The following is a 13,444-nucleotide window of genomic DNA, read 5'->3' as shown; positions in this document are numbered from 1 at the left end:
ATACGGTGCAAGAATGAAAGAAGTGGTAAGTGCCATAAGAAGCCTAGGAGGATAGTTATCAGAAGAAACAATATGTAGCAAATACTTGAGAAATTTTCTTCCTATCTATGCTATAAGAGTATCAGCCATCCAAGAGCCAAGGTGTGTACCAGGCAACCCATTTTCATTTGAAGGAATAATTGGAAGACTCACTGCCTTTGAGCTATCCAACTTTGACAACTACAAGCTAGAAAACTTTGAATCCACACTCAAAGACAAGATGACAATAAAAGACAACGAGGAGGTGCAGACAAAGAAAAATAATGGAAAAGGAAAGTATGTATCTAGTGACAGCAACACTGACGAAGATGATGTAGACCAATTGGAGGCATTACTAGCAAGAAGATTTCACAGAGGAAGAGGCAAATTCAAAGGTAAGCTACCAATCATTTGTTTCAATTGTAATGAAGTTGGTCACATTGCAGCCAGATGCACACAAAAGAAAAATTACAAGGATGGAGGCAACCTAAAGAACAAGAAAGAGGACAACAAGGACTACCAAGGTAAAGGCAAAAGATGCTACATTGTTGAAGAGGATTCTGATGAGAATGATGATGAAGTAGTCTATGTGGCTATGAAAGAAGAATCAGATGAAGATGATGCAACTGCCTTAGTAACCTACATGAACAAGAATAACAAATAGATCATAGATAGTGGATGCTCTCATCACATGACTGGAGATAAAAGTAAGTTCATTACCTTTATTCAATATGAAGGAAATAGTGTTAGATTTGGTAACAATGCACTATGTCAGATCAAAGGGAAAGGTAGTATCAAGCTTACTGAAAAGATATCATGTGATAATGCATACTATGCTGAAGGCCTAAATTATAACTTGTTAAGTATCTCACAGTTAGGCAACATAGGATGTAAGGTTGAATTTAAAAATGGAATTTCCAAGATCTATGATTCTAAAGAAAGTCTAATAGGAAAAGGTGACCAGACTAGGAGTAATTTGTTCTACCTAGACATGGAAGATGCTTCTTGTCTCATTTTTCAAACTGATGATGTATGGTTATGGCACAAGAGGCTATGTCATGTGAACTTTGACAATCTGATAAACATCAGAAAAATGAAGAAAGTCAGAGGTCTACTAAAGTTGAAGAAGCCTGATAACACCATGTGCAAACAATGCCAACTAAGGAAGATGATCAAGTCAACTTTCAAAAGCAAGGTTTATACTTCTAATAAAGTATTAGAGCTAGTTCATACTGGCTTGTTTGGTCCTATTGAAGTACAAAGCTACAAAGGTGACAGATACATGATGCTATTTGTGGATGACTATTCAAGAATGATGATAGTCATGTTCCTAAAACAAAAATTAGATGCATTCCAAATATTTAAATGGTACTTGGCCAAAGTTGAGAAAGAGACTGGAAAGAGCCTAAAATGTCTTAGATATGATAGAGGAGGTGAATTCACATCAAGAGAAATTGAAGAATTCTGCAATGAAAGAGGAATCAAAAGGCAGACATCAGCACCTAGGACTCCACCTCAAAATGGTATAGCAGAAAGAAGGAATAGATCAGTCATTGACTGTGCCAAAACCTTAATGATGGAGAAAAATGTTGCACTCAAGTAGTGGAGAGAAGCTGTAAGTACTGCAGTCTACACACTCAACAAAGTTCAAGTCAAGAAAGGTACAAATGCAACACCTTTTGAATTATGATATGGGCATTCTCCTAATGTAAAACATTTCAAAATATTTGGATGCAAATGCTATATATATAAAGAGTTTAGAAATGGAAAGTTTGATGCAAAGAGTGAGGAAGGCACATTTCTCAGTTATTCTACTAGAAGCAAAGCTTATAAGTGCTTGAATGTTAATAATAACAAAGTAGTAGAAAGCACAAATGTGAAATTTGATGAGCTTGTAGGAGTTCAAAGTGTTCAGAACACCAAGAAAGAAAAAGAATACAAGACCTTTGTATACTTTTATGAAGGTATACCTAATAATGGTGAAGTTGCAACTTAGAATGACAATTAGCAACAAAATTCAGTATTTTTCAAGTCATAGGCAGTGAATGCCAAGCAGTAGACACATTCAGAAGCCAAATTGCAAAATACAGGGAATGTTCATTTAGACTCTGAAAACTATCAACATGAAGGAAATGAAAAAATATCTGATGAAAATACACATGAAGATTCAGACTCTGAAAGAGACAACATGCAAACAAGCAAAGAACTAGTATTGGCAAAGTATGTAAGAAAACTTCATCCTGCAAATCAAATTATTGGAAACAAAGAGCCAAGACCAATGACAAGGAATGGACTCAGAAGTGAGACATGTCTGCTCAACAAAATGGAACCAAAAATAATAAGTGAAGCCATAAAAGATGATGATTGGTACAATGCTTTGAAAAAAGAAATAGAACAAATTGAAAAGAACAAGACATGGACCTTAGTCTCAAGACTAGCTAACAAGAATGTAATTGGAACTGAGTGGTTATTTAGAAACAAGTTAGATGAGAATGGTGAAATCACAAGGAACAAGGCAAGACTAGTCTATAAAGGGTATGCACAAGAAGGACTAAACTATGGAGAAATTTTTGCTCTTGTTGCTAGAATGGAAGGAGTAAGGACCTTACTGGCATATGTAGCTTTCAAAGAATTTAAAGTCTATCAAATGGATGTTAAGTCTGCATTTTTTAATGGTATACTTGAAGAGGAAGTCTACATAGAGCAACCAAAAGGATTTGTTGATGAAAATAATAAAAACAAGGTATGCAAATTGCATAAGGCTCTATATGGATTAAAGCAAGCCCCTAGAGCTTGGTATGAGAGACTTCACAAGTATCTAGTGCAAATAGGATTTGAAAGAACTGATGATAACAACAACATGTACATCAAATCAGAAGAAGGTAAGGATGTCCTTGTATCTAAAATATTTGTGGATGACATAATTTTTGGAGGAAAGGAAGCACTTTGCAAAAATTTTCCTGACGAAATGAAACATGAGTTTGAGATGTCTATGTTTGGAGAAATGAAGTTCTTTGTTGGATTGCAAGTACATCAACTGAAACATGGTATATTTGTGACATAATCAAAGTACATCAAAGAGATGCTCAAGATGTTTGGATTGGAAGACTCCAAACCTATCAGCACACCAATGGCAACATGACATAAACTATCCAAAAATGATGAATCAGATGAAGTCAATCAAACAATGTATAGATCTATGATTGGAAAACTACAATATGTTGTACATAGCAGACCAGACATAGCATTAGCAGTTGGAATAGTGGCTAGATTCTCTGCTAATCCTAGAGAAAATCATCTCATGGCAGTAAAAAGGATAATGAGGTATCTCAAAGAAATTGATGATTTTGGCCTATACTAAAAAAAGAATGAGAAGTTTGAGCTCAATGCATACACAGATGCGGATTGGGGAGGAAACATTGATGACAGGAAAAACACAAGTGGAGGAGCATTATTCTTAGGTAAAAGGCTAGTTACTTGGACTAGCAAGAAACAAACATGCACATCTCAGTGCACTACAGAAGTAGACTATGTGGTAGCAGCAATCAATTGCACAAACATTGTGTGGCTCAAACATCTATTGAAATGAATGAAAGAAGAGGTAACCAAACTTGTGATATTGTATTGTGATAATAGAAGTGTTATAAACATATCCAAGAATCCAGTAATGCATGCAAAAACCAAGCATATTGCAATAAAGTATCACTATGTTAGAGAATTGGTGGAAGACAAACAAGTGAAGATGCAATACATTCACACAAAGGAACAAATTGTAGATATCTTCACCAAACCATTGCCCAAGGATACTTATGAATATCTTAGAGGCAAGTTGGGGGTAATACCCCTAACTCAATTAGTCTAAAGCAATAAAGGAGTTATCCTACATCAAAAAGGAACAGATCATTGAAATATCAGAAGAATGATGCAGAGGATATTAACAGGAGTAGAAAATCCAAATCAGACACAAGCATGGTGACAGAGGGAGAAAACATGAGATGCAAAGCTTATATTTAGCATGTTGAAGATGCTACATCTTTGGCATTTATGTCAAAGAGGGAGATTTATGAGAAATTGATCAATGAAAGGTAAAGATATGGAGATGTATGAGAATGTATGAAAGGAGAGATGAAAGAGGGAGATTCAGAAGAGATAAGAAACTGATTACCAAGAAGCTATGAAGGAAGGATCAGGAATACAGAGTAAGGATGCAACAGTCAAGAGGGAGAAGCAGAACAAAGGATTCAATTTGTATCAGCAAAACAGGATATGTAATGTAAACAAGTTTTATGTTTGGTATATAATTTTGGTGTTAACTAAGTTGATCAGCTCAATCAATTGATCAGTTTGGTTTGCCATCAATCCCAAAGAGGGAGATTGTCGAAAATGATTGAAAATATTAGTGGAACTCGTAAATAATGCTTTCAATCATTGTTTTGTCATTGATGTCAAACTTGCTACTTGCAGGAATGACAATTGCTTAAGTGATCCAAATACTATCAATTGGTTGATTGATAAGGAGGTGGCAATCAATAAGATGTAACTAGAGCACTTAGAGAAAGGTTGAAGTTATGATGTTGTAATGAAGTATAAGAATCAACTAAGCCATTGATAAAATAGTGTATTGATGACATACTCTAAGACATAGGGAATGGACACACTAAGACACATCAAAGATGTAAGGTTTAACTAAGTTCATTTGAGAGAGCCGAGCAAGCTAGTTGAAGCTGAGAAAATACTTAGTTGAAGCTGAGCAAGTTCAACTTCAGTGTGTGTCGAGCAAACCTTGAGGTGCCGAGTAACACATGATTGTTCAAGTGCTGAGTAACACAAGATTTTTTAGGTGCCGAGTAATGCAGGATTGTTCAAGTGCTAAGTAACTCAAGAAAGGACTTCAAGTGCTGAACATCAGTAAATGCAATAGAAGTTGAGTAACACCGAAGGTGCCAAGCATCGGTAAACCAATGATGCCAAGTTGCTACATTATTTGTTAAGTCAAAAAGATTTACCAAATCCGTAACGATAAGTTTGTTACATTGAATTTTGTGAATTAGTTGGATGATAAGGATGATGAGTAGATGACACAAAATTTCATGTAAACCATGCAAACCAATTTTGAGTGAATACTGATGGACTTATCATGAAGTTTCTGGAAGAAACAATTTGGAGGGAAAATAATATCGTTCTCCCAGGTAAAATCAAATTAATGAGCGTGAAGATTTGAGTGGGAAATGAAGAACAAAACTTCTTTATAAGGAGCTATAGGTTAGAGATCAATAGTGTGAGGGAGTTGGTCATAAGTATGGTTGTGTGAAGAAGCCAAGCGAAGGCTAATGTGAAGTGTCAAGAAGAGGACATAGTGAGAAGTAAGCACAAAGCATCAAGACTCTGAGTTGATCAAGTGACCATAGAGTGCATTGGCATAACGAGTGGAAGAACTCAAGCAGACAGATCTTGAAGGGTGAACAAGCTGTCAGCACTTCAAGGAAAAAAAGCCAAGCAAAGAAAAGAACTAAAGAGTGATCTGAAATCTGCAAGGTTAGAGTTGCAATCTTTATCAGGTCAAAACCTTTCTAATACTTTCTTACCATTGTATTAGACATTGAAATCTTACATTGCTAAGTTAACTTAATAGCTAGGTGGATAAGCCTCAAGAAAAGAATAGAAGATCCCCAAGAGAAGGATAAGAGATCCTTAAGAGAAGGATAGGAGATCCTTAGAGAGGGATAAAAGATTCTTTTGAGAAAGTGATTGTAAATCCCATGGACTTGGGTGGGCCTAACAACTCTATGTAAATCCTTTAAAAGGGTGGCATTCTAAGTTGAATGTTCTTAAGTCCTCTAATAGGGCACACTCCTAACAGGGTGTAGAAATCCTTTAACAGGGTCACATTTAACAGTGTGTTGTAGTCTTTAACAGGGCAAACCATCAGAAGTGGTTGAAATCAATTGCATAGTTATTTTGTGGGTATCATCCCCACCCTAGTTTTTTCTTTTTTATTCCTGGAGGGTTTCTGAGTCACCAAAATCTTTGTGTTATGTGGTGATGCATGTTTACTTTTCATGATTGTTTAATGTTTAATTGCATGCATGATAATTTCAATTATATGCCATTAAGGATTTGACAAGAAAGTAAAAAGGCTAGAAAGAAAAATTTGTATTGGACATTATTGGACCTTGAATAACTAATTCACCCCCCTCTCAGTTATTCTAAAAGAATTCTAACATTGCGGTCCTTCCAAATAATAAATAAAATCTGTTAGAATTTGAAAAGATTAATAACCTAGAAAACTAGTGCAAAGAATAAATATCTAAACTATGAATGCAAATGATACAAAATCAAAATAGCAACACAGAGTTAATTTCCAAGAGAGTAATGCAAATGCTAGAAGAAAAATAACATTAAGAGGATGCAAAAACAAGAGATGTAAATACAAGCCAAGTAGCATGCTTATACAGGCTAGGAAGAGAGAGGAGGTGGCAACACCAACCAATGAGGAGCAACCATCTATCGGACTAAAGATAGCAAAGTATCTTCCCAAGATAGCTAATGGATGCTCACATGTAGGAAGGTGACACCTCAAAACCATTCACATAATAAGACATGCTTTATTAACCTAAGTGAGATTATTAAAAGTGTAGGAAAAATCTAGCAAAATAGGAAAAATAAAAAACTACACTAACACCCCCCCATAAGCGAAGCTTAGGTGGATGTAGAAATGGGTCCCGGAAAGTCAAGCCTGATGAGGTACCCATGTACATAAGATTTTCCAAAAGAGAGAGAAAAGAGACCCCCCCAAAAAAAGTTAGGACTCCGAGTGAGAGGAAGAGGCCCCCCCCAAAAGATGAAGCATCCCGCACCCCCAGCAAAGCTCGCAAATGAAGGAACTTGCTCTCAGTGAAGGGTTTGGTGAATAAAAAAACCTGTTACAAAATGTAGACATTAGGATCAGAATGGCATCGAGTGAACCCAACTAATAGAAGGAAGGAGTCCATCTTGGCATACCAGGCCCGAGGAGCCTGTTTGAGGCTATAGAGAGACTTTCGAAGACGACACACAAGTGAAGAATCCTGAAGGAAGCCCTGTGGCTGCTCCGTGTAGATCTCCTCATGAAGGTCACCATGAAGAAAAACACTCTTCACATCCATTTGATGTACTTCCCAATGATTAGCTTCAGTAATGGCAAGAACAATTCGAATGGAATTCATTCAAGCAACTGGCGCAAAAGTCTCAGAGTAGTCAATCCCAGGAACTTGGGAGAATCCTTTGGCGACCAAGCGAGCCTTGTGTTTGTCAACTGACCCATCTGCTGCAAATTTTGTCCGATAGATCCACTTACATCGAACAAGTTTTCTTCCTTTAGGAAGATGGACAAGATCCCAAGTGTGGTTCCTCATCAAGGAACTATACTCTTCCTGCATAGCTGTATGCCACTCAGGATTACCAGAAGCCTCATGAAAGGACTGTGGATCTAAGGCAGTAGCAATGAAGACATGTGGAGCATCCTGGAATTGTGAACAAGTTCTCCTGGTGTCTGATGAATCTCCAACCCAATCACCTGTAGACTGCAAGGTCAGTCTAGCCCAAAGTGGACAGGAAGATGGAGAATCTAGAGGGGAATCATTAACCTCTGAATGATGACTAGGAGAGGAAGGAGGTGTGTTCTCTAAATCACTTTCTGCATCAGAAGTAGAGGTAGAAGATTGTTCAGGTGAATTTGACTCATTAGAAGCTCTGTCATGTATTCCAAGTAACTCTAATGTCAAGGTAGAAGGAGTTGGAGAAGTGATAAAAAGTGAGCTTGAAGATCCCTCCTCAAACTAAACACTCCTCTCAATGAATAACTCATGTGTAGTAGGGTGGAGCAACCGATAACCCTTCATACCATCAAGATAACCTACAAATATGCAAGGTCTACTTTGCAGATCCAAGGCCTTACATTTCTTTGTAGGAATGTGGGCCCATACAGGGGAGCCAAAAACTCAAAAGTTCTTAACTAATTGTTTCCGACCACTCCAAGCTTCAAAAGGAGGATTCCCTTCAAGGCTTGGTGAGGAACATAGTTCTAGATATAACAAGCACAGTTAATGGCTTCTGCCCAATATTGTGGTGCAAGAGTGAATCATACAGTTTGCCATTTCCTTCAAGGATCTATTCTTCTGTTCTGGAACACCATTTTGCTGAGGATTGTATGGAATTGAATGCTGTAAATCAATCCTCTCTTAAGTGTAGGGCATATGCATCGAGTTGTGGTGTCAAAAAGGTGACAATGAATTTTTTTTTCCTATTTTAAAAAGCAGCGTGTACACGCTTTTAAAAAATAAAAAGTATATATGATGGGCTGCAAACTCGCAGCCCATCATTTTCATCAGCATTTTCTTCTACTCCTACAGCGAGCAGTGCGTACGCGAGTTGAAGAATCAACATTTGCACCACCATTTGCCAAAATGCCTCCTCGTCGACAAAATCCAAGACCACAAGTGCACCCACGACGACGCCGTAAGTGATATAAACCTAACTTTGCATTGTTTGATATATTTTTCATATTGTTTTGTAAGTTTTTTATATTCTTTTGTAGGGTTTTTACAAATTTCATTTAGATTTGTTTATTTATTTGAATTTCAATTGATTTTTTATCAGGAAATGTTCATAATCAACCAAAAAATCCACAAGAACATCAAAACCCTCAAGAACCCCAAAACCAAAACCCTCCTCAAGAAGAAGAACAAATTCCACAACCCGAACCAATTGCAAGACCTCCACCAGGCACACAAGAAAATATAAGAAATGAAATAGAGAGAGGGAAAACTGAATTAGAAGGAATCATTGCTCGGTTGAAAGAATCTGGACAAACCAATCCAATGAGGGCTCAATTGGCATCATCCCTCAAATCCATTAACACTCAGATAGCCTTAGTTAGTGGTCAGTTAGATATTTGGCTGTAATGACCCTCACTATAAAGGCCACAGAAACCCTCAAACTGAACTTAGGAATTTTGTCAAACACTTGGCGTGTAACAGTAACAATATTCAGAATATGGTAATTTCAGATTTGATACTTTCAGAATATAATCACAGAATTACAATATATATAAAGCCATTGAACTATATTTCAATTACAATGCAATAAATTCTGAAACTATTTTTATTACCAATTTTGAACTGATTATTACAATGACTGTATGACAACAAATTTACCCAAAAATTGACATATGTTTCAGAATGCAAGAACTTGGTTTGAAGAACTATGGAAGAACACCACGTTTTGTTGCAGATCATTGATGAAGACCTCCAACCGCACCCCCAAACTGTCCTTAATTTGCTGCTGCTGCCCAAACTAGCAGGGTCGTACCAGGCCGTACCTGTACGGCTGCTAAAATAAAATAATATTAGGGTTTTGGGACCCCCAAATGCAAGGAAAATGGGCGCCTAGGGTTAGGTAGTAACCCTGTAAAACCATAAAAAATAACTCCAAGGGGTTGATGAGATATGAGCAATTATGTGGTTCCGAACCTTGCTTTGCCAATTCTGAAAATGCACTTATTCTGTCTTCAAACTCTTGTCAAATGCTTCTCCAATGATAGGGCAAATCTGAAATCCTTATTCCAACCAAAAACAAACCCTATCAACAAATTCTCAATAAGCTCCAATGAGATGGCTGAATACCAACTCCAATTATGCAACAATTCAGGTGATATTTCACACCCTCAAAGTCGCTAATCCAAGGGAGTGATTCGTTCCCAAAGATCGAATAATTTGCAGATCCAAAGTCCACAAATGTCTTCACAATGAAGAAGTAGAAGAGTTCTCCAATCCAAGCATGTCCAAATGAGAGGCCCAGCCCTCTATTTATTCACTTTTCTAAGAAGTTGCTAGAACTTCTAGAAACATCCTTTATAATTTCTCATTATAATGCACTTTTTTATAATAAAGTAATTTTATAAAATAAAAAGTGCAACTCAAATTAAAATTATAATATGTGGGCCCCAATATCACATAATGATAAAATATAACCTCTTAACACTTCTTCAAGAGCAAGATATGACTATCTGATCCGCAGAATTGACTCTCTTTCCACACCATTTGCCTACGAGAGTCTGGAATAGGCAAATCCATGATCAATGCCATGTCGAACTAAAGAGGGGACATTACATTGGTGGGCTAGGAGGGATGAAAAAAAAAGATTTTATGCAAATAAATTGTCATATGAAGATGTTAGAAAAAAAGAAATACCAAAAGGTAGTATATGTGCATTATTTAGAAAACCCGGTGAGCAAAATACAGTTAGAGAGGGTACTAAACGATTCCCCATCCATTGGTGCATACATGATGCTATTAGAAATAATTTTTGGGATAGATGGTGGATGGTTTTTGATGCCCCTCTTTGCAACAATCACGAGGTCCCCATGTATTTTTTGAAGAAATTATATTGTGAGTTTGTCCTTGGGGAGATCCCCAACTATTTTGATATGTTAGACTCCCAGGGTAGAGGTGGGGGGTCATCATTTGAGAGGCCAAGAGCACGTCGTGACCCTAATGTAGTTAGGGCAGCCGTGGTCCATCCACAGCGCGAGCATGTGATTATTCCTTTAGTTGTGAAGGAACATGTAGAGGCCAGCACTCTAGGGACCATTAATGCTTTGACGAAGACCCTCATCCATTCCACGAGCCCATTAGTTGAGGGGAAGCCTTCTATACGTCATGGTCACATGTGCACTTCATGTGGATCCCTATGCACATTTGGCACTCATGTCGGAGATGGTGCAGATGATGGGCTTGTCACCGATCAGTTCCTGAATGAGACATTTGGCATTGACACACAGGTAAATTACTAATTTGATCACATTTCATACGTATAGTGAATGATTAATTAATTAGGATTTATTGACATTGTTCAAAATTTAGGGTCAAAGTGTTCCTGGGACTAGCAGCAATCCTCCAGGCCCATTTTTTGTCCCTTCGACGAGTCTTGAGGTATGTATCAATTTAATCATTTTAATTAATACATATATTTATTACGTAATCATATTAAGGATTGACCAAAAAAAATATGCATGTGCATCAGTTCTCCACAAGACCCTCAACCTTTACCACAGATACAGAGTAGAGACATCATACGAGCTTCACATAGGTATAGTTGTTTCATGTTAATTTAATTCATTTGATTATATTTATTCCATGTTTCATGTTAGATATAACATTTATTGTATGACATGTAGCTCATGATGTCGGACACACCTCCTCATCTGTGACAGTCTGTTGATAGTGGAGTGGCCGCAGCTGTCGCTAGCTCACAGCCACTAACGGAGGTATGAAAGAATTTTCTTCGTTTTAGTTGTTGTTTATAATAGTTAATCTAAAAATTTCTAATGTTATTTATAAGTGATTATATTTATTGAATTGTTGTAGGGTCTTGTCACGCCTGATCATCCACGAGCATTTGAGGTGGACTTACAGAGTGACTATTTGTTGGCGGTAAGAAAATAATTGATTTTGTGAGTACATATATTTGATTTCAATGTATAATAAATATTGATTTATATCTACTTTCTTTGTATCAGTTGGACCTAGAGAAGAGCCTCAACAAGAGGTCAAGTGAGTGTGTCAGGAGGGCCCCATCATCTCCACTATCTCCCTCCACATGATGGCAGAGGACGTCGAGAGACTTTTTTCCTTCCCCTCGTGGGAAGGAAAAGATGTAGTTGAGATATTTGATACATACATACATATATATATATATATATAGACTTGTTTCCTTCCCCATGTATATATATAGGCATCTGAGAGACATATTCGATACACATTTGATGTACATATGACATTCTATATTTGATGTATGACATATTTGATGTATGACATTATTGGTTAATATATGATATGTTTGTTCATATACGACATTATTGGTTATCATAATATATTATGTGTTTGTTAATGTATATGACATTATTGGTTATCATTTTATATTATATGTTTGTTCATGTATGACGTTAAATTAGATATGTTCATGTATGACATTAAATTAGATATGTGCATGTATGAAATTAAATTCAATTGCTAGAGCGTTGCCATTATGTCTACCAACTAGTAGGTGTTCTTTTTTGCTTTATTAGTATTTCTCAAAAATTGCAAAGAAGCTATTTCTGGTGAATAGTTGTAAACAATTGTGATCATCAACTTCATGTACTCATGGCTTTGGCTGCGAACACTTGTAACTTTGGCTATAAGCATCCATGGCTTTGGCTATGTGCACTAGTGGCTTTGGCTGTGAGCATTTATGGCTTTGGTTGTAGGCACAATATAGCCTTAGCTATAGGTTGTCTTTCTTGCTACATGTCAAAGTTACCTTCAAGAATATCATTAGTCTAAAATCATTACAATTAAAATACTATGACATAATACCTTGGAAATAATAGTCTTTAACCCATTACTTTATTTGTTAAAACATCATGTAGTATCTATTGTAATCCTTCTACTCAAATATGTTTTCAAAAATACTTAGTATGGCAAAGAAATGTCTATGGAAAGCTTGTCAAATAGGATATTGAAGAACTAAATGTGGATAGTCATTAGTACCCATCAATAAGAACACATACATCTTTCTCAAGCAAGCCATATGACATTAGCAAGTAATTTATAAATTTTCTTTGCAAATAACTAGAAGATGCTATGAATCTTAATACAGAGTTAATCACGAACTCATTATTCCATCCAAGAAACATATATCACCCTAAGCCAATTAACCGACGGGATAAAAATTAATTCAATTTCTACAAAATTTTGAGTATAACAAGCATCTTAGGGATTCTTACAAGAATTAACACAATGTTCACAAGAGCATTACAAGTTCTTGTAATGCTATTTCACATATTGTAATCATATTCAGTTTTGAATGGCCATTTGTGTTACAAGCATAAATGTTCTTTAAGGTCTTTTAATTCTAGACATGAATTTTATTATGAAGCTTTTTTATGACATCCCACTCAATGCATACATTGTTGTTCCACATTATGCTAATTTGACTTTCATTGGTTGATTTGGGCCTGGACATGACGTTATTCACTACCTTTTTTATATATTATTTTTTTGTAGTGAGGTTCTGGCATGAATGAATGTATTAATCATCGAAGTTGTGAACCTTGTCGAGATCCTTACAAATATATTTTCAAGTTGGACCTCAAATAGTTTTCTCAGTCACCCCCTGTACACAGATACTGAAATTGTAGTTAATTACAAAATTAATACTGAATTAACACAAGTTTAATTGAGAAGTATTATGTACCTCAATAGGCTAGATTATTATTGACTGGGAAGCTTTATCTTAGAGCAGTTGGTTTCCTAAATCTTTAGCGCAATGACAGTCTTATGGAATGTGGAATTAGTTCTGCTAGCTAAGGAACGTTCTTTAAAAGGTAGAGGAAACTCAAGAATCA

General features: G+C 36.4%; 1 protein-coding gene across 1 annotated transcript; it reads left to right on the top strand.

Annotated features, from left to right (window-relative positions):
- The first annotated feature begins 2,184 nt into the window (after positions 1-2,184).
- Positions 2,185-11,909, top strand: LOC149532565 (uncharacterized). The gene is made up of 6 exons (XM_089804817.1): positions 2,185-10,837; positions 10,920-10,988; positions 11,080-11,145; positions 11,234-11,323; positions 11,424-11,489; positions 11,576-11,909. Exons 1-3 carry the CDS (start codon positions 10,136-10,138, stop codon positions 11,119-11,121), a joined length of 813 nt encoding a protein of 270 aa, XP_089660943.1. The 5' UTR covers positions 2,185-10,135; the 3' UTR covers positions 11,122-11,145; positions 11,234-11,323; positions 11,424-11,489; positions 11,576-11,909.
- The last annotated feature ends 1,535 nt before the right edge of the window (positions 11,910-13,444 follow it).

This window comes from Cupressus sempervirens, chromosome 10 (genome assembly GCF_028749045.1).
Source record: "Cupressus sempervirens isolate cs-2001-9-10 chromosome 10, ASM2874904v1, whole genome shotgun sequence".
NCBI lineage: Eukaryota > Viridiplantae > Streptophyta > Pinopsida > Cupressales > Cupressaceae > Cupressus > Cupressus sempervirens.
Note: the sequence above shows the minus strand (reverse complement) of the source record. Positions and strands in the feature narration are given on the sequence as shown.